The following is a 21,173-nucleotide window of genomic DNA, read 5'->3' as shown; positions in this document are numbered from 1 at the left end:
AGATGAGAAGAGTGTTCATGTGAAGCTTACAGGGTCATGTGTCCCCTTCACTTAGCCAGCAATGTGATAAGCTGCATTACTGTCATAGTGAGCTGTATAGCGAGGCAAAAGCATATGAAATCACGATACCAACTGAACAGTCTGTTTGCCGCATGAGTTCACTTTAAACTTTCACAAGAACACTTAAAAAAAAAAAAAAGGAGAAGAGAGAGAACTCCCTAAACAACACTTAAGGATACAATGAAGAGCATCACTTGATGGTGACTAACTGCTCCAACTAAGCCAACAATAGCAATAAGGAGTAAGAAAACACCAACTGCGATGACGCCCCCAATAATTTCGATGCTGGAGACTATTCCAAAGCCTTTTCCCCATGCCGCCACGCCAATCAGTAGCAGGCCAACCAGCTGAAAGGATAAAGAAAAAAAATTAATCTTTCAGAAAGAGACACAAAGTAGATTATTGGTTCGATTCAACTGGTGCTTTAGGCAGAATGCTGCATTTGGTAAACACCAGTCAGATTACTTTTGTTTCGCCTGCAGCCTAAAAAGCGCAAATAGAAGAATTTCCCATTGTGGCTATTGTAGATGTGGTGATATGTACAATTAACTAGTACATTGCAAAGCTCACACACATACATGCGATTTACCAGCTTTCCTTTTTCATGTGTTTCATTGCTGAAAGATGGTGTTGCCAATTTAGGGAAGTGAAACTTTAATCACAGAACGTCTGAATGCCTTTTGCGATGTATTAGTAAATTGTACATATCACCACATCTACAAACAGCCACAATGGGAAGATTCTTCTATTTGCGCTTTATAGGCTGTAGGCTGAACAAAAGTATGCCTGTATACCAGTGGTTCTCAACCTTTCTAATGCCGCGACCCCTTAATACAGTTCCTCATGTTGTGGTGACCCCCAACCATAAAATTATTTTCGTTGCTACTTCATAACTGTAATTTTGCAGTGGGAGGACTAGCGCCCCATCACTGATGTCAGTGGGATGAATAGTGTCCCATCGTTGGTATCAGTGGGAGGAATAGTGCCCCATCATTGGTATCAGTGGGAGGAATAGTGCCCCATCATTGGTATCAGTGGGAGGAATAGTGCCCCATCATTGATGTCAGTGTGGTGGAGGGGGGAATAGTGCCCCATCATTGGGGTCAGGGGGGGGAATAGTGACCCATCATTGGTGTCAGTGGGGGGGGGGGGGAAATAGTGTCCCATCGTTGGTGTCGGTGGGGGGAGGAATAGTGCCCCATTCTTGGTGTCAGTGGGGGGAGGAATAGTGCCCCATCGTTGGTATTAGTGACACAAATGATGGGGCACTATCCCTCCCACTGACACCAATGATACTTACCTTGCTGACTCCTGCTCCAGCCTGGGCTCGCTCTCTCCCTCTCCCATCTACAGCCTGCATACCTGGCTGCAGCAGCAAAATTTGCACTAACCTGTCAGCTGTCTTCCTTCTCTGGCCTCTCTCTTCACTTGCTCCTGCAGCTCCCTGGATCTTCTTTGATCTCCGCGCGCTGCCGCTCGGCTCCTCCTCTCCAAGCTCCACCTCCTCGCCGGTGATTGGCCGCCTGTGTGCCTCTCCTGAGCTACAGTTCCGGTGGCCAATCAGCGGCGAGGAGGCGGAGCTGTTGAGTGATCCCGGAGGTGTGGCCAGGTGACAGGAGCAGCATATCATCCCGCCCACACATCGCCTGAGACAGGAGCGGTGTCTCGGTTCCTAAGACCATCGGAAATATGTGTTTTCCGATGGTCTTAGGCGACCCCTGTGAAATGGTCGTTCGACCCCCAAAGGGGTCACGACCCCCAGGTTGAGAACCGCTGCTGTATACTTAATTTAAAGCAATATTAAAACAGGTGAAAAGGGAAAAAAATATTTACAAAAAAAGGTAAAATTTCTTATATTTGCAATATGCAAATTTTGTTTGTGTGTTTATTACTGCAAGTGCAATGCACATATACAGAGCACCCCGGAAGAAGGCCCACTGCCCTGACTCAGTATGTACTGTATGTATTACACCAGCATCAGCGTGTTAATGAGGTGCCTGAAGCTTCTGTTTGAATTGCTTTTATCACCCTGTTTTTGCGGTTTCAGGATAGGATTTAATTCTGTCAGTGTTTTTTTTTTTTTAGCCTTAGGTTGTCATTTTACATACCAGATCTGTGGCATATGTTTTGCTATAGCTGCCTGTACATCAGTTTACATGTCTTTTAGAAAGTCTTGGAACGGGGAGGGCTTTAATATGCAAATGCAGATCAGCTCCTATGGTGGGCAAGATCACTAACCAATAGCAATGTTCATAAAGGGGCTGGCTCTGGTTTGTATTTAGGACTACTCTGGTGTTCAGTGATACCAGGATCTCTGCACCGATCCTATTCAATGGAAGCGTGAATCTCTTAGGACTGCTTTGCACCTGTTGCAGTGTGTTAGCACACGTTAACATGTTTCAGACACTAATATGAGTGGTGTTAACAGTGTAGACCCACTTTTGCTATCAAACTTGAGAAGACCCCACTATATGTGCCTATTCCCATTCACACAACATACTATTTATTATATGTCTTACCTTTTGAGAGTGTTTGGAGCAGGTCACTGAGCAGACTAGACTGCAAGCTACTCTGAGCAGTTTCACAATGAGTTTGCCCCACCCGGACTGGACACAGTTTCCCTGCATTAACATACGGTTTCTAGATCTTTAAACACTTTGTTAGGACACAATTTTGTTTACTGCTGATAATGAGATCTGCCATTACAGTACAGACAGGATTCATTATGCTAAAGTAAAACAATAGGCAACATTCTCCCCCCATATTGGATAGAGATAAGGAGGGATATAACTCATGTCAGATGTTTTTTTCACCATATGTATCCCATTTTAGAGATTTTCCTTCACTTACTGTCCCAGAGCCAAACAGGAAGTGAGAGGAAATCTCTGCAAGTTAAGGGAATCTCTTGAGGCCCCCCAGGTCACCAGAACTAGTGTCCCCTTTGGAAGATGTACCCTCTATTACTTTATTGGAGGCTTCTTTGGCTTCAGTGATTATTGCAAACAAGACAAATAGAGAGGGTGAATCTCCGTAACGGGGGCACTGACTGACAAGAATACTATTCCCTCTCCAATCTACACAAAACAAACAGAGTTTTAGTTATACTTTTACCACTTGCCTGCTGGCTATAGTAGAATTACTGCTACAGGGTGGCAGGGCTGCGCAAAATCCTAATACACACACACACACACACACACACACACACCTCCAGGTAGGGGGTGCGTGCCGCTATACCCATGCGGCCATTGACAGCTAGGGATATCAATCTCCAGGTGCCAGATGGAGATTTCCTGGCGATCACCATGTAAAGCTGACAGGGGAAAGACCTGTGTGTAAACACCACAGATCTCTCTCCTGCCACCAAGGACATGCTCCTTTGTATGTCTCCGCAGTAAAACAGTACACAGCTCATATAGTAAAATACACAGTTAACCCTTTGATCAGCCAAACATTAACCCCTTCCTGCCCAGTGTCATTCGTTACAGTGTCAGTGCTTTTTATTAGAACTGATTACTGTATTAGTGTCACTGGGGATGTCAGTGGCAGTTAGTCTGTTCCCAACCAGTGTCAGAATGCCCGCCGCAGTGCCGTTATAAGTTACTGATCACCACCAATACTGGTATGAAAAAAAAATATAAATAAAAAATTCCAACACACACACCATTTGTAGACACTATATCTTTCACGTAAACCAGTTAATTTACTGGGATTTTTTTTTTTTCAGCGAAGACATGTAGCAGAATACATTTTGGCCTACAGTTAAGATGAAATTTGATTTTTAAATTTTTTTTGGGGATAGGTTTTATAGCAAAATGTCAAAAACATAGTTGTTTTTTTCAAAATTGTCGGTCTTGGATTATAGCGCAAAAAATAAAACACACAGGTGATCAAATACCACCGAAGGAAAGCTCTATTTGTGGGGGAAAAAAAAAAAAGGATATAAAAATTTAATGTACAGAGTTACATGACTGCACAATTTTCAGTTAAAATAATGCAGCCAGTACCACAAAAATGGCCTGGTCAGGAAGGGGGGTAAATTCTCTGGAGGGCAAGTGGTTAAACATGAACTTCCCAGCCCCCATATAAACATTACTGAAAAAGAAATCTAAGCAGGATTTTTCAGTCCTGGAGCACTCAGAAAAGAGCATGTGAAATAGTAAGCAGCCATTTTAGCAAAATGAGGGCCAAGCAGGACTCTCATAGATCTGGGTGGGCGTGATATGATGTCCTCCAGGATCGCGTCATGCTGTGGTGAGATCTGTCACCAGCTGTGTAACTCACACAGCTGATTACAGATCTGTGTACCAGCCCATTGCCAGTACCATATGACTGCTGTGACCAATCACAGCAGGTCACATGACAATTGTAAACAATGGATGGCTTCTTTTCATACCATTCATTGTATACAATTGTGTCACTAGCTGTGGTTCGTGACCACATGCACAGCCTGGGTCAATCACAGCCAATCTGTGTCATGTGATTAGCTGTGGCCAATCACAGTTATTCACAACAAAAAACCTATAAGCAGGACAGCAAGGAAGAAGCCTAGTGTTCCTATACTTTAAATCATTTAAACGCTATTCAGTGGTGCAAAAACCAAAACTACCAATATTTTATAGCAGACTGGTGTTCACCTATAATGCCGGTCACCGATACAGGGCAAGAACCATTATGTGGGCTAAAACAATAGTCTTATTCCTGAAAACCATGGGATATATGGTCATCAGATCATATTCAAAGGGAATGTAAAGGCAGATTTTTTTTATTTTTCAAAAAACAAAACATGTCATACTTACCTGCTCTGTGCAGTGGTTTTACACAGAGCAGTCTTCATCCTGCTCTTCAGGTCCCCCACCAGCGCTCCTGGCTCCTACTCCTCTTGGTGTGCCACCATAGGAGGCCATTATCTTTTGTGGAACACCTGCATTCTTGCTCCAGAGTCGGCACTGTGGGGGTTATTTACTAAAACTGGAGCTGAAAAAATCTGGTGCAGCTCTGCATAGAAACCAATCAGCTTCCAGGTTTTATTGCCAATTTCAAAATGAATAAACTGAAGTTAGAAGTGGATTGGCTACCATGCATAGTTGCACCAGATTCTGAGTGCACCAGTTTTAGTAAATCTACCCCGCTGTGTTTAGACGACACAAATAGCGTGGCGCGGCCCCGGTTTCTCCCCACTGGCTGTGACTGACAGCAGCAGGAGCCATTGCCTTTAAATTTTTGGAATGCATGAAAGAAAAAAATCTTATACCTTTGCAACCACTGTTAGATATGGGTTTCATTACCAAAATGAAAAAACCCTGGAGGACACATACCCAAAGCAGCTCTCTCTGCATTCTGATACAAACAAATGCAGAGCCATACTGAGCTTGGAAGCCACCTCTCACTCCTCCGTGAGCTCCTGAACCTCTCCCCCCCCCCACACTTCCATTTGGAATAAGCAGTGTTAGATACGGTCATATGCACTGCTCTATACAGACTACAAATCCCATAGTCCAGGGCTTGAAAAAGCCACTCGCCCACTCGCCAAATGCGAGGAGAAATTCCTCTGTGGTGAGCACAGATAAAGCAAGGAGTGACTGCACCTGCGCTCCAAGCCTCATTGTGAAGCCGAGTTCCGGTTTACAACTTCCGGTTTCTTCAGCTCCGCTGAGAGGAGACACCCTCTCCACCGCTGCGGGGGACTTGGAGGGACTAGGAGTAAGTACTGTGTACAACATGTCATATCACTATAATGGAGTACAGGGGGGCTGGGATATACATACTGTATACATGTCATATCACTGTAATGGAGTACAGGGGAGGAGGATATACATACTGTATACATGTCATATCACTATAATGGAGTACAGGGGAGCTGGGATATACATTACTGTATACATGTCATATCACTATAATGGAGTACAGGGGAGCTGGGATATACATTACTGTATACATGTCATATCACTATAATGGAGTACAGGGGAGCTGGGATATACATTACTGTATACATGTCATATCACTATAATGGAGTACAGGGGAGCTGGGATATACATTACTGTATACATGTCATATCACTATAATGGAGTACAGGGGAGCTGGGATATACATTACTGTATACATGTCATATCACTATAATGGAGTACAGGGGAGCTGGGATATACATTACTGTATACATGTCATATCACTATAATGGAGCACAGGGGAGGGGGGATATACATTACTGTGTACAGGTCATATCACTATAATGGAGTACAGGGGAGGGGGGGATATACATCACTGTGTACATGTCATATCACTATAATGGAGCACAGGGGAGCCGGGATATACATTACTGTATACATGTCATATCACTATAATGGAGCACAGGGGAGCCGGGATATACATTACTGTATACATGTCATATCACTATAATGGAGCACAGGGGAGCCGGGATATACATTACTGTATACATGTCATATCACTATAATGGAGCACAGGGGAGGGGGGATATACATTACTGTATACATGTCATATCACTATAATGGAGTACAGGGGAGGGGGGATATACATTACTGTATACATGTCATATCACTATAATGGAGTACAGGGGAGGGGGGATATACATTACTGTATACATGTCATATCACTATAATGGAGTACAGGGGAGCTGGGATATACATTACTGTATACATGTCATATCACTATAATGGAGTACAGGGGAGGGGGGATATACATTACTGTGTACAGGTCATATCACTATAATGGAGTACAGGGGAGGGGGGATATACATCACTGTGTACATGTTATCACTATAGTGGAGTACAGGGGAGCTGGGATATACATACTGTATACATGTCATATCACTATAATGGAGTACAGGGGAGCTGGGATATACATTACTGTATACAGGTCATATCACTATAATGGAGAACAGGGGAGCTGGGATATACATTACTGTATACATGTCATATCACTATAATGGAGAACAGGGGAGCTGGGATATACATTACTGTATACATGTCATATCACTATAGTGGAGTACAGGGGAGGGGGGATATACATTACTGTATACATGTTATCACTATAGTGGAGTACAGGGGAGCTGGGATATACATACTGTATACATGTCATATCACTATAATGGAGTACAGGGGAGGGGGGGATATACATTACTGTATACATGTCATATCACTGTAATGGAGTACAGGGGAGCTGGGATATACATACTGTATACATGTCATATCACTATAATGGAGTACAGGGGAGGGGGGATATACATTACTGTATACATGTCAGATCACTATAATGGAGTACATGGGAGCTGGGATATACATTACTGTATACATGTCATATCACTATAATGGAGTACAGGGGAGCTGGGATATACATTACTGTATACATGTCATATCACTATAATGGAGTACAGGGGAGCTGGGATATACATTACTGTATACATGTCATATCACTATAATGGAGTACAGGGGAGCTGGGATATACATTGCTGTATACATGTCATCACTATAATGGAGTACAGGGGAGCTGGGATATACATTACTGTATACATGTCATCACTATAATGGAGTACAGGGGAGCTGGGATATACATTACTGTATACATGTCATATCACTATAATGGAGTAGTACAGGGGAGCTGGGATATACATTACTGTGTACAGTTTTATATTTTGGACTCTATATTCTAAAGAAAATTGTAATTTCATAAGCTTTAAGGGGGCGTGGTTGGGGGTGGGGTTTGGGGCAGACCTGGGCAAGGTTGGGTGGGGCAAGTGGTGGAGAGTAAGACTGGCCATACATTACACAATTTTCTTGAGAATTTTGCTTTAGATTTACCAAAAACCATATAATAGCACGTCAAATCTAAACAACACTTTCAGCTGTATCCAGTTAGACAGACCCTTGCACTACATAGTTGAAGGTAAATCTAAAGGAAATTGGGCAGGAAATTGTATAGTGTATGGCCAGCCTAAGTTTTGTGACCAGCTAGTAGGTCTGGACTCGAAATTTTAACCCCTGCCCAGGGGCGGACTGACAACTCATGGGGCCCACGGGCAATAGGGGATCATGGGGCCCCCGTGTCCTCACCCACACCCAAAAAAGCCTATGAAAAAGCCAATGAAAGGTACCAGAGGCATCTCATGGGACCCCCTACTGACCCCGGGCCCTCGGGCAGTGCCCGAGTGCTCGAATGGTCAGTCCACCCCTGCCCCTGCCATAGTCCATAGTCTGCAGTTCATCTCAGAAGTATGTGAGAAGGTGGCTAGGTTTTTTTGAGTTAGGAATACATACGTAAAGATTTATTTATTTTTTGTAATTATAGTTTAGTATCATTTTAACGCAACAATATGAATATGATACAACCAGCAAGTGATATACATGACCTGAAGAACTGAAAAGCTGCACTCACTGGAAATACCCTAACTTTACAGGCTGGCTGCAGTGCTTTCATCTGTCTGCAAAAGTCGAAAAACAAACCCCAAGGTCATATTATTCTATTACTTGCAGGGTCACTCATTACAAAGACCAGTAAATGAACCTTTGACACAAGCAGAGCAAACACTCAGGACAAAAGCTAAACACTGATAGCAAGAAAAGGGCACACACTTAGAAAAAGGGGAGATTATTAGCACATGACTATGGGCCCTGTCACACTGTGCTTTGGTCACTGTTTTCCTGTGGGTTACCTGCACTTTCACATAGACTTCTATTATGTCCTGGGGTTTTGGTACACTCTGAAAACATGCAGGACTTTTACGGCACTTTCAGAAAATGCACCAAAAGAACAGGACACAATAGGAGTCTATTGGAAAGTGCAGGTAATCTGCATAAAAACTGGTTACACGGTGATGTAGTGAATGGACAGCGGATCAGTGTGAAGCCGACCTAAAATGTACATAAAGTCAATTGCTGTAAACACCTTGCCATTTGCTTTCCTTCTAGGTATATCCACCCTTTTAAGAGTTGTCACCAGAACAGGAAGTAAGGGGAAATCTGCCAATGAGGTTTCATTCACGGCTGTCTAAAGAAATGTCCACTTCCTGTGCATTTTGTCTTGGGACCAAGAAAAGCAGGGAAATCTCCTAAAAAGGAATTCTAAAGCTTCCTACCTGCATTATGTAGCTTCATGGGGTGATTTGTTGGCCTGTAATCACAGCATATAGTAGAGTAAATCATCACACTCCTTTTCCAGCAATTTGTTTGTCTGAACATGATGCATGAAGCATGCCACTGCAAAGATTAACCTCTTGGCACAGAGCGCACACAAATATGCAGTCTCTTGGCAGCAGGGAATAGGCACCGAGGGGCTGCATCTTTGCGTACCTATTGTAAACAGACGATGTGCCAAGAGCACATGTCCTGCGCACTCCCAGCGCTTCACAGAAAGGTCCCGATCACTACTTGCAGTCAGGAGCTTTCCGATCATGTGACTGCCGCGAAAGCCAATCACAGCGGCCACATGACCCTAAAACCCGCCCCACCTCCTGACGTCACAAACCCCTTAAAAGAGCTGGGATGCGACGACAACAAGGGGTTAATGCATGACTGCTGTCTGCAGTCTAAGAACTGACACTTCCCTTGAAGAAACTACAAATTTCACAGTCTGAGTCTAGCACTGGTGCAGTAATTAGATCTGATACAGCCACAAACAGGCAGAGCATCACTATACTGGAAGAAATGCGTTTTCATCAGATCCAACCACCCAAAGAGCCATAAGGAGTCCACTGTGCAAATGTGGACACACCCTGAATGGCACAAACGTCAAAACATTGCCATCCATCTTGTTCAGCTTTGAGTCAGCAAATCACTGGCTGGGCTGAGCGAACCGGCTTGGTTTGAAAGGAGCCTTTAGGACTTTGGTCTTGAAAAAGCCTGCATCTAAACAAGTGGGTGTGCCGCGTTGACAGTAGCTTCCACAATCATGGGGTCCTTGGTACTGTGACTTGATGTCTGGTGAGTACTGTCCTGAATGGCGGTGAAGCTGGGCTGAGTATTGGAAAGCCCTTTCTACGCATGTGCGGCTCTCATGCTGCAACGGAGGAAACGATGTCATACTGGGAAGGAGAGCGGTGCTCTTTTGGCCACGGAAAGATGATGCATCCACCTGGCCGTATCTGAACCCAGGGTCACTGAGGCTACCGGCACGCAAGTTGGAGACATGGACCCTGTAATGCCAGAAGGCTACATCTGACAGGTGACAAGTACTGTTTGAACTGTCTAGGAGTTGCTCCATGCTCACAGGGGGGCAGTATTAAGCCTCGGTTACTTTTAGTGTGGGGCTCTGCATGAACTTGTAATCAGTATGCCATTGTGTGGACATTATCTTATTAAGTCTCTCCTTACTCTTCTACATCTGGGTCCATATTGTTGAGAGTATGACACCTCCAAATCATCAGCAGGACCGTTTTTACCTTATATTGGATTTAAGGGCCATCCTATGCATGTGCTCTATATCATAAAAGTCATTTACTGCACTGCGTATGAGCTAAGGTAACTGCCATAATATAAGTGTTGGCTTGATACTTCTATCAGGAAACAGCTGCTTGTCAAGTTCATCTATCCAACCTTTAATCCTGCTTGGATACATTATATCAGCTGTTTTGCATCTACCTAGGATAGGTTTACAGTGTTGCAAAGGAGCTGCTACCCTCAGCATTAGGTTTTATCATTTTCCTCATTTTAATTTGATACATTGTTTAAACTTTTTATGCTCAGTTTTGAGCAGAGGTTGATGATATAAGGCATGATATTGCTGATGGTCAGACATCGCTCTTAAATCACTTTCAGTTTGGGCTCTTTGGTTTTAATTGACAACGTTGTCAAACTTAATGGTGTTAATAGCAGTTCTAAAGTGTCTGTGAGTATAGTCAAACCAATTCCTGTGAAGACCCTTAGAATTATAGGCCCAAGCTGTAGATGAGGTCTCAACTGGGCCTCACACGGTGACCAAGCCCTGAGCCTTACTGATGCATGAACAGCTTGGGCCCAGGGGCTCGAAATAACTCTGAAGCTTCTTCAGAGCTCCTTCACAGGTATCTGACCTCCTACGGACCCGTATTTGAGCTTGCCTCATTCTGCTTTTGCAATCTCATTGATATTAATAGCACAAGATTAAAAGTTAAGTCTTAGAATCAGATTAAGTTTCAGTGTTGGGTAAGAGTTAGGTATTACGGAGATGCTAAAGTGACCCTGCCACCACAGGGTCATGTTTACCCATGAGCTCACTGATAAAAGAAACAAGGCCATATTTACCTTTCTGGCAGCCCATGTATTCAAAAACCTGCTTCTCAACATTTAAATTGAACATATTCAATTGGTCAGATTGGCTGAATATTTCCACCACCCCAAGTCACTGTAGTTCCTGGTGCGGTCTTATTGGTCCTATAGTGACATAAGAGCAGACAAGAGGAACATCAGCCCAAAAATGTAAAATGTTTTCAGTGGCTGGAGAAGCTGTGGTTTTGATTACATGTGCTGCTGGAAAGGTAAACGTATCCATGCTTCTTTTGGGTGAACTAGAGTGTAATATTGACCCTGTGGTGACTGGGTCACTTTAACACCCCGATCAAATCGAATGCCAAGTCGCACCCCATTGTCCGCAATTACAGCAGGCAAATCGGTGCAGTTCCGACTACTTTTGGTGTAATTTACATAGACATCTGTGTCAGATATCTTGCAAATCACACCTGAAATCGGCACCTGACCCGACTTTGAAATCGTACGACTTCACTGTAAGTTGCACAATTTCAAGATCGGGCTTGATGTAACTGGGGGGATGGGGGTAAAAGTTAAAGCAGAACTGAAAAACTTGCAAGTAGGCAGGTAGGCCATTTATCATGAGCATGAACAGGAGTTATGTCATCCTGCACTGGCCAATGAACACGCCTGAAGACCTTCGCTCGGGGAGAAGATGCCAATGTAAGACACCTCGCAGACTTTGAAGTTAGAGAGGAGATAAGTACATTATCACTACACTTGTTCCACTTTAAAGTGTAGCTAAAGCCATTTTATACAGTTGTCATCTGAAAAGGATAAGAGAGGAAACTAAGAAGGTATCAAATGTATATCCTAAGGATGATTGTGACTAGGCTAATAAGCTTGGTTTATTGCAAAAGAAATATTACATAAGCCTGCCTGCATGCCATTTTTAGTCTCACTTTAGTGAGACATGGTCTGCTTGGCCATGACCCCCCTTATATCTACCTAGTCTGAATTCCTGGTGACACTACTTGGTGATTTTAGGGCATGTATGGGGGAGCGGCTCTCTGACCTAGCACCTAATCTCTATGCCATTTGGCCACCAGGAGCAAAGGAAAACTCCTGGTTCCTCCACGTACAGAGGAGAATACGACTCCCTTCCCTTTGCCTGCAATTAAAGGGACTTTCCTTTAAAGGGTACTTTCAATACTTACCTTTTAAAAAGTCCCCCATCCACAAAACCTTCATCACAGCTGCTCTTCTACCTCCCGCCCCATGCATGCATGGTAAAATCTCTAGTCATATGAGGCAGAAGAGCTAGCCCTGGCCCTGACCTCTACAGTGGACACCACTCATCTCTTTCAGAACACTGGACAGCAAAGAAGAATTTCAGATGCGTGAGAACAGGAGAGTACAACTTCGGGTTCTGGAAAAGGGAAAACTGTACTAAATGAGAGGCCCTAAATAAACAACCCCTTCAACTAGTATCTCTGCAAGTTAACTCTGCATGTCAGCTTCCATCAGTTTTCATGCATGTATGATGTGAACGAGGCCTTAAAGTGGAACATACACTCTTAAAGTGAAGGTTCTACTTATCCTTGTCCTGCCCACCTTTATTTTAAAGGGAGACTAAAGCTTCTTTTTTAAAAAAAAAAAAAAAAAAAAACAACAAACATGTTATACTTACCTGCTCTCTGTAGTAGCTTTGCACAGAGCAGCCTGATCCTCTTCTTTTCAGGTCCTCTTTGGCACTCCTGGCTCCTCCCCTTCAAGCAGTTCCCTCAGGGAAAGTCGCTCACCCTAGGGGCAATGCTGCATGCTCGTCCCTGAGCCACTGCTCTATGTGTCCATAAGCCCCCCCCCCTCCTCACTGGTTCACTACCTGTGATTGAAAGCAGGGGAAGCCAATTGCTGTCTCAGCCAATGAGGGGGAAGAGTCCACAGACAGCAGAGGCTGCCGAGAACATCACTGGATCAGAGGGGCTCAGGTAAGGATAGAGTACATGAAGGTAAAAGCCCTTAGAACCACTTTAAGGCTTTTTTCTGGGAGTGGGTACCTTTCTCTGACCAGCACCCACAATTCTCACCTAGGTGAGAATAGCAGATGTTTGGCCCCACCTGCAACCTCTTGGAATACATCACAGTCCCAGAAGACTGCAGAACTAGAATGGAAATAAAACGCTTCTTGCGCACGCGCAGTGGGGAGCCGGCTGTGAATCAGCAGGAAGTTACAGCCATCTTCCCATAGCCAGGATGGTGGTACCCAGGACCCAAAGACTGGCGAAGAAGCAGCCTGGGAGTTCTGCAGTTCCTCTTGAACCACCTCCTGCCCACCATATAAGGAAATGATGGATGGGTGGCGTTTCTCTCATTCTGGGGGGACATCATATTACGTCCTCCCACTCTAACTGTGCATGCGCACCCTCGGAGGCATGCAGCAATCAGTGGTGCGCTGTGTCCCTGGGATACAGCAGATCACAAATCACTATAAAGAGCCGATGACATCGGCTCTGTCATGTGATCAGCTGTGTCCAATCACATGTAAATAGGAAATTCCAGTTATTGGCAGTCCTTTCCTCCTGCTGGCAACTTGAGAGGAGAGCTGGTAATCGGCATTAGTCAGAGGGGACATCCACACTGATCATCAGGGCACTGGTGATCAGTGCCCTGATAATCAGTGTAACCCCATTAGTGCCACCTGTCAGTGCCCATCAAAGCTACATATCAGTGCCCATGAGAAGTGCCAGTCAGTGCCACATATGAATGCTATCTTTCAGAGCTCATCAGTGATGCCTGTCAATGCCCATCAGTGCCTCCTCATCAGTGCCCATCACTGCAGCTTCACTAGCGCACATCATTGAAGGAGAAAAATTACTTTACAACATTTTATAACAGAAACTAAGAAAAAAAAATTTTTTCAAAGTGTTCAGTCTTTTTTAGGTTGTTTATCAAAAAATAAAAACCCCAATTGTGATGAACTACCACCAAAAGAAAGCTCTGTGTCAAAAAAATTATAAAAAAAAATTTAGTTTGGGTACAGTGTTGCATGACCGCGTAATTGTCATTCAAAGTGCGACAGCACTGAACGCTGAAAATTGGCCTGGGCAGGAAGGGGATACAAGTGCCCAGTAGGCAAGCGGCTAAGATCTACCAACAACTATGTAATACAGGGGCCTGTGACCTGGCCAGAAATTGGTGGGATGGGATGGTCTGTCCTCATATTACATAGTTTTGGTAACTCTAAATGAGATTGCATACCTTCTAGCCATCACTGACAGGAGTACACACAGGCAGGCTGTGATGAGGAGGAGGCAGAGAAGACAATAATGAGCCTCCCCCAGACCAGTGACAACACAGAGTCAGGCCTTGGAAGGGACAGCAGGGAGGCTCCTATGATGAAGCCATGACACCGGACCTCACACACGCACACATTGCCGTTCCGCTATCCTTACCATGTAGACCACGTTGAGCGCACACAGCGCATTCTTGGAGCAGGTAAAGCCGCCGCACACCATCCTCCTGACTCGGGCTCTAGCCAGAATAACTAGAGGGGGTCTCTTTAAATGAGAAGCTCCTCTCCCTCTGTCTCCCCCGGTCCTCTGTCCGGTGACGTCACCGCCCTCGCTCTCTAGAGACAAAGGAGATCCCTGATTGGCTGAGGGTGGATCTTCTCCGTCCTTCCATCGCTCGGGCTTTCACAGCAGACGCCGCTACGCTGGCGCAGATGTGACGTTGTACGAAATCAAAGCGAGCCGCCATCTTGGTACTCCTGCCACTCCCTTATATAAGCGCTGTAAGCTGTTCCGTACGTTGGGAGGCAGTGAGGCTGTAGAGGAGGTGTGGGCGGGGTTTCGGTGGCTGCTTAGGTTGAGAAAGTTATGCATATTTTCGTCGTTGTGTGGCTGCTGTGAATGACGTCAGCAGTTTACGTCCTTTCTGGGTAGTTGGTGTTGATTCATAGCTGTGCATAGTACTCAGGGTGTCAGAAAATAGTTCTGCTGTGAGAAATCTTTAAAAGCCCCTACAAGTCCTCAGTTTAGAGTTCGGTAGCAGCTCTGGTTTTAGCTATTTCTCTGACTCCAGTGTGCACAGGGTTGCAACCTCATCCCTTTAAAACTGAACACATATTAACCAATTGTCCTGCGGAAGATTCCCCCCCCCCCCCCCCCTTCCTGACCAGGCCATTTTTTGCGTTACGGCGCTGCATTACTTTAACTGACAATTGCGCAGTCATGCAACACTGCATCCAAATGAAATGTACATCCTTTGTTTTTTTTTACCACAAATAGAGATTTCTGTCGGTGGTATTTGATTACATGTGCTTTTTTTATTTTTTGTGCTATAAACAAAAAAAGACTGATAATTTTGAGAAAAAACATTTTTTAACTTTTTTCTATTAAACATGTCCTGTAAAAAAATTAAAAAAATCAAATTTTGTCATAAATTTAGGCCAAAATGTATTCTACATGTCTGTGCTAAAAAAAATCCCAATACGTGTAAATTAATTGGTTTACATGACAGTTATAGCGTTTACAAATGGCGGTATAGATACTGGAATTTTTTTTTTTAATACTACTAATGGTGGCGATCAGTGACTTATAGCAGGACTGCGGCGGGCATTCTGACACTGGGGGGGAACTGACTGTCACAGACATCCCCAGTGACACCAATATAGTAGTGCTAATAAAAGCTCTGACACTGCACTGTGGCACTGGGCAGAAAGGGGTTAACACCTGGGGTGATCAAGGGGTAAATTCATTGTTTTACGTGAAAGGTTTAGCGTTTACAAATGGCAGTATATATACTGGATTTTTTTGAAAATTATTATTACTAGTAATGGCGGTGATCAGCGACTTATAGCGGGATTGCGGCGGGCATTCTGACACTGGGGGGAACTAATTTGGTGTCACTGGGGATAAAAAGTACTGACACTGTACTAATGGCATTAGGCAGGAAGGGGTTAAAGCAGAGCTCCACCCAAAAGGGGAAGTTCCACTTTAATGACTGGTCCCACGCCCCCCATTAAGGATTGGCACCTTTGGGGAGCAGATACCCGAAATCGACAGGTACTCGCTCCCACTTCCACTGCGATCGCCTAGGCGATCAGAAGCAGAAGTTGTCCTCCCTTCTCCCTCCCTGTAGTCTACTGGGACTTGTGACAGGTCCCAGAAGACTACGGGGCCATTCAGGAAGCGCAGTGCACAGTGGGCACCCAGCTGTGAAGCCGCAAGCTGTCACAGCTGGGTGCCCACACTAAAGATGCATTTGGAACACCAGATGGCTGGTGAAACGGGCTGCGGGGAGGACACTGTGGGATCGTGGGACAGGTAAGTGGCTGTTTTTTAAAAGTCAGCAGATACAGTTTTTGCAGCTGCTGACTTTTATTTTTTTACAGTGCGAGTGGAACTCCGCTTTAACGTGGGGTGATCAAAGGGTTAACTGTGTCCTGTTTTAATGTGGGCTGGGTGTGTGTTTCCCACTGTAAGCACACAGCTTTGTATGGCTTTGCTATACAGAGCCATACAAAGCAGTGTGTTGGAGCTGACAGGGGAGAGATCTGTATTGTTTACATACAGTTCTCTCCCTCCGTCGGTAATGCTCCGCGATCACTGGGTGCCGGCAAGTAGAGATGAGCAAAGTATTCAAAAATTTGATTCGACTGATTCGGCGAATTCGTGGAAAAATTTCGATTCGAGTCGAATATATTCGCTGCGAATTTAACTTATAAAAGGGTGTTTCTAGGCTTCAGAGAGCCTTTATATTAGTGCAGAACACTGTACCTTTAATTTAAATGCCCTTGGAGTCTGCTGGGGAAGAGAAATAATACTGACAGTCAGTATGACATGCAGATGAGTGCCGTCGATCTTAGAATCACCGCACACTTCACTCATTTGGGCAGTCACGGGGCCACAGTGTGGCGGTGGAGGCAGCAGCAATGGGAGGCCATACAGCACCCTATGACAAAAATGGAAACCACCAGCAGTGTGAGGAGACCTGAAAGTGGCACATGGCAGAGTGTGGCGATGGAGACAGCAGCAATGGGAGGCCGTACAGGGACCCATGACACACTCTGGACCTGGCAGCAGCATGAGGAGGCGGTACAGGGGCCCATGACAGATTACGGGCCTGGCAGCAGCATGAGGAGTTGGTACGGGGGCCCATGGCAGATTACGGGCCTGGCAGCAGCAATGGGAGGCCGTACAGGGACCCATGACACACTCTGGACCTGGCAGCAGCATGAGGAGGCGGTACAGGGGCCCATGACAGATTACGGGCCTGGCAGCAGCATGAGGAGTCGGTACGGGGGCCCATGACACACTCTGGACCTGGCAGCAGCATGAGGAGGCGGTACAGGGGCGCATGACAGATTACGAGCCTGGCAGCAGCAACTTGGACAGGAGGACGTTTAGCTTCTGCACCGTCGGGTGCGTGCTCGCAAACTGTTGTCTCTTGGAAACGGATTCCAAGAAAGACTGCTGACGGAATCCGTGAAGAGGAGTAGCAGGAGAAGGAGCATCTGAACGAGCGGAATATGCCAACAAGCGACAACAGGGGCCCATGACAGATTACGGGCCTGGCAGCAGCATGAGGAGTCGGTACGGGGGCCCATGGCAGATTACGGGCCTGGCAGCAGCAATGGGAGGCCCGTAATCTGCCAGCACCCTATGACAAAAAATGGAACACACCAGCAGTGTGTGAGGAGACCTGAAAGTGGCACATGGCAGAGTGTGGCGATAGAGACAGCAGCAATGGGAGGCCGTACAGGGACCCATGGGAGACTCTGGACCTGGCAGCAGCATGAGGAGGCGGTACAGGGGCCCATGGCAGATTAGGGGCCTGGCAGCAGCTATGGGAGGCCCGTAATCTGCCAGCACCCTATGTCAAAAAATTGAACACACCAGCAGTGTGAGGAGACCTGAAAGTGGCACATGGCATGAGACACTGTGGACCTGGCAGCAGCATGAGGAGGCGGTACAAAGGCCCATGGCAGATTAGGGGCCTGGCAGCAGCTATGGGAGGCCCGTAATCTGCCAGCACCCTATGACAAAAAATTGAAAACACCAGCAGTGGGAGGAGACCTGAAAGTGGCACATGGCATGAGACACTGTGGACCTGGCAGCAGCATGAGGAGGCGGTACAGGGGCCCATGGCAGATTAGGGGCCTGGCAACAGCTATGGGAGGCCCGTAATCTGCCAGCACCCTATGTCAAAAAATTGAACACACCAGCAGTGTGTGAGGAGACTTGAAAGTGGCACATGGCAGAGTGTGGCGATGGAGACAGCAGCAATGGGACGCCGTACAGGGACCCATGAGAGACTCTGGACTTGGCAGCAGCATGAGGAGGCGGTATAGGGGCCCATGGCAGATTAGGGGCCTGGCAGCAGCTATGGGAGGCCCGTAATCTGCCAGCACCCTATGTCAAAAAATTGAACACACCAGCAGTGTGAGGAGACCTGAAAGTGGCACATGGCATGAGACACTGTGGACCTGGCAGCAGCATGAGGAGGCAGTACAGGGGCCCATGGCAGATTAGGGGCCTGGCAGCAGCTATGGGAGGCCCGTAATCTGCCAGCACCCTATGACAAAAAATGGAACACACCAGCAGTGTGAGGAGACCTGAAAGTGGCACATGGCAGAGTGTGGCGATGGAGACAGCAGCAATGGGATGCTGTACAGGGACCCATGAGAGACTCTGGACTTGGCAGCAGCATGAGGAGGCGGTATAGGGGCCCATGGCAGATTAGGGGCCTGGCAGCAGCTATGGGAGGCCCGTAATCTGCCAGCACCCTATGACAAAAAATTGAACACACCAGCAGTGTGAGGAGACCTGAAAGTGGCACATGGCATAAGACACTGTGGACTTGGCAGCAGCATGAGGTGGCGGTACAGGGGCCCATGGCAGATTAGGGGCCTGGCAGCAGCTATGGGAGGCTCGTAATCTGCCAGCACCCTATGACAAAAAATTGAACACACCAGCAGTGTGAGGAGACCTGAAAGTGGCACATGGCATGAGACACTGTGGACCTGGCAGCAGCATGAGGAGGCGGTACAGGGGCCCATGGCAGATTAGGGGCCTGGCAGCAGCTATGGGAGGCCCGTAATCTGCCAGCACCCTATGTCAAAAAATTGAACACACCAGCAGTGTGTGAGGAGACCTGAAAGTGGCACATGGCATGAGACACTGTGGACCTGGCAGCAGCATGAGGAGGCGGTACAGGGGCCCATGGCAGATTAGGGGCCTGGCAGCAGCTATGGGAGGCCCGTAATCTGCCAGCACCCTATGTCAAAATATTGAACACACCAGCAGTGTGTGAGGAGACCTGAAAGTGGCACATGGCAGAGTGTGGCGATGGAGACAGCAGCAATGGGACGCCGTACAGGGACCCATGAGAGACTCTGGACTTGGCAGCAGCATGAGGAGGCGGTATAGGGGCCCATGCCAGATTAGGGGCCTGGCAGCAGCTATGGGAGGCCCGTAATCTGCCAGCACCCTATGTCAAAAAATTGAACACACCAGCAGTGTGAGGAGACCTGAAAGTGGCACATGGCAGAGTGTGGTGATGGAGACAGCAGCAATGGGAGGCCGTACAGGGACCCATGAGAGACTCTGGACTTGGCAGCAGCATGAGGAGGCGGTATAGGGGCCCATGGCAGATTAGGGGCCTGGCAGCAGCTATGGGAGGCCCGTAATCTGCCAGCACCCTATGTCAAAAAATTGAACACACCAGCAGTGTGAGGAGACCTGAAAGTGGCACATGGCATGAGACACTGTGGACCTGGCAGCAGCATGAGGAGGCGGTACAGGGGCCCATGGCAGATTAGGGGCCTGGCAGCAGCTATGGGAGGCCCGTAATCTGCCAGCACCCTATGTCAAAAAATTGAACACACCAGCAGTGTGAGGAGACCTGAAAGTGGCACATGGCATGAGACACTGTGGACCTGGCAGCAGCATGAGGGGCGGTACAGGGGCCCATGGCAGATTAGGGGCCTGGCAGCAGCTATGGGAGGCCCGTAATCTGCCAGCACCCTATGTCAAAAAATTGAACACACCAGCAGCGTGTGAGGAGACCTGAAAGTGGCACATGGCAGAGTGTGGCGATGGAGACAGCAGCAATGGGACGCCGTACAGGGACCCATGAGAGACTCTGGACTTGGCAGCAGCATGAGGAGGCGGTATAGGGGCCCATGGCAGATTAGGGGCCTGGCAGCAGCTATGGGAGGCCCGTAATCTGCCAGCACCCTATGACAAAAAATTGAACACACCAGCAGTGTGAGGAGACCTGAAAGTGGCACATGGCAGAGTGTGGCGATAGAGACAGCAGCAATGGGACGCCGTACAGGGACCCATGAGAGACTCTGGACTTGGCAGCAGCATGAGGAGGCGGTATAGGGACCCATGGCAGATTAGGGGCCTGGCAGCAGCTATGGGAGGCCCGTAATCTGCCAGCACCCTATGACAAAAAATTTAACACACCAGCAGTGTGAGGAGACGTGAAAGTGGCACATGGCAGGGGCATGATTCATGGCGGATTTAGTCAGTTGTGTCAGGAACTGGTGGTTTGAAATCCAGACTAATCCACGCCTGATTCATTTTCACAAACGTGAGTATCTCCACACTTTGGGTGGACAGTCGTGTCCTCCGCGGAGTTACAATACCTCCTGCCGCACTAAACACGCGCTCCGATGCCACGCTACTGGCCGTGCATGACAGCCTTTCAAGGGCAAATTCAGCTAGTTGGGGCCAAAGGTCAAGTTTCGTTGCCCAGTAGTCAAGGGGATTGTCTACCTCGGTTGGCAGGGTGCTGTCCAAGTAGGCCCAAGCCTGTTGTTTGAGGTCCTGCTCCAGGTCCACCTGATGCTGCTGCTGCTGCGGCTGGGTAGTAGTTTCCTCACTGCGCTGGTGAAGAAAGCTACTCATCATCGACTGCAGACTGAGG

General features: G+C 46.9%; 1 protein-coding gene across 1 annotated transcript in view; it reads right to left on the bottom strand.

Moving 5' to 3' along the window:
- Positions 1 to 14,879, bottom strand: part of TSPAN31 (tetraspanin 31) — a 28,702-nt gene extending 13,823 nt beyond the window's left edge. The window contains exons 1-2 of the mRNA XM_089692718.1: positions 14,687 to 14,879; positions 240 to 407 (exon numbers count right to left, since the gene is read on the bottom strand). Coding sequence (XP_089548844.1) covers positions 240 to 407; positions 14,687 to 14,749 — 231 coding nt within the window. The 5' untranslated portion in view covers positions 14,750 to 14,879. The remainder of the gene's footprint in view (positions 1 to 239; positions 408 to 14,686) is intronic.
- Positions 14,880 to 21,173: the final 6,294 nt, after the last annotated feature.

Source organism: Staurois parvus, unplaced genomic scaffold (genome assembly GCF_062004578.1).
Source record: "Staurois parvus isolate SC_StPar_1 unplaced genomic scaffold, SC_StPar_1.0 ptg000023l, whole genome shotgun sequence".
Taxonomy (NCBI): Eukaryota; Metazoa; Chordata; class Amphibia; order Anura; family Ranidae; genus Staurois; species Staurois parvus.
The sequence above is the reverse complement of the archived record's forward strand: the minus strand, read 5'-3'. Positions and strand labels throughout refer to the sequence as shown.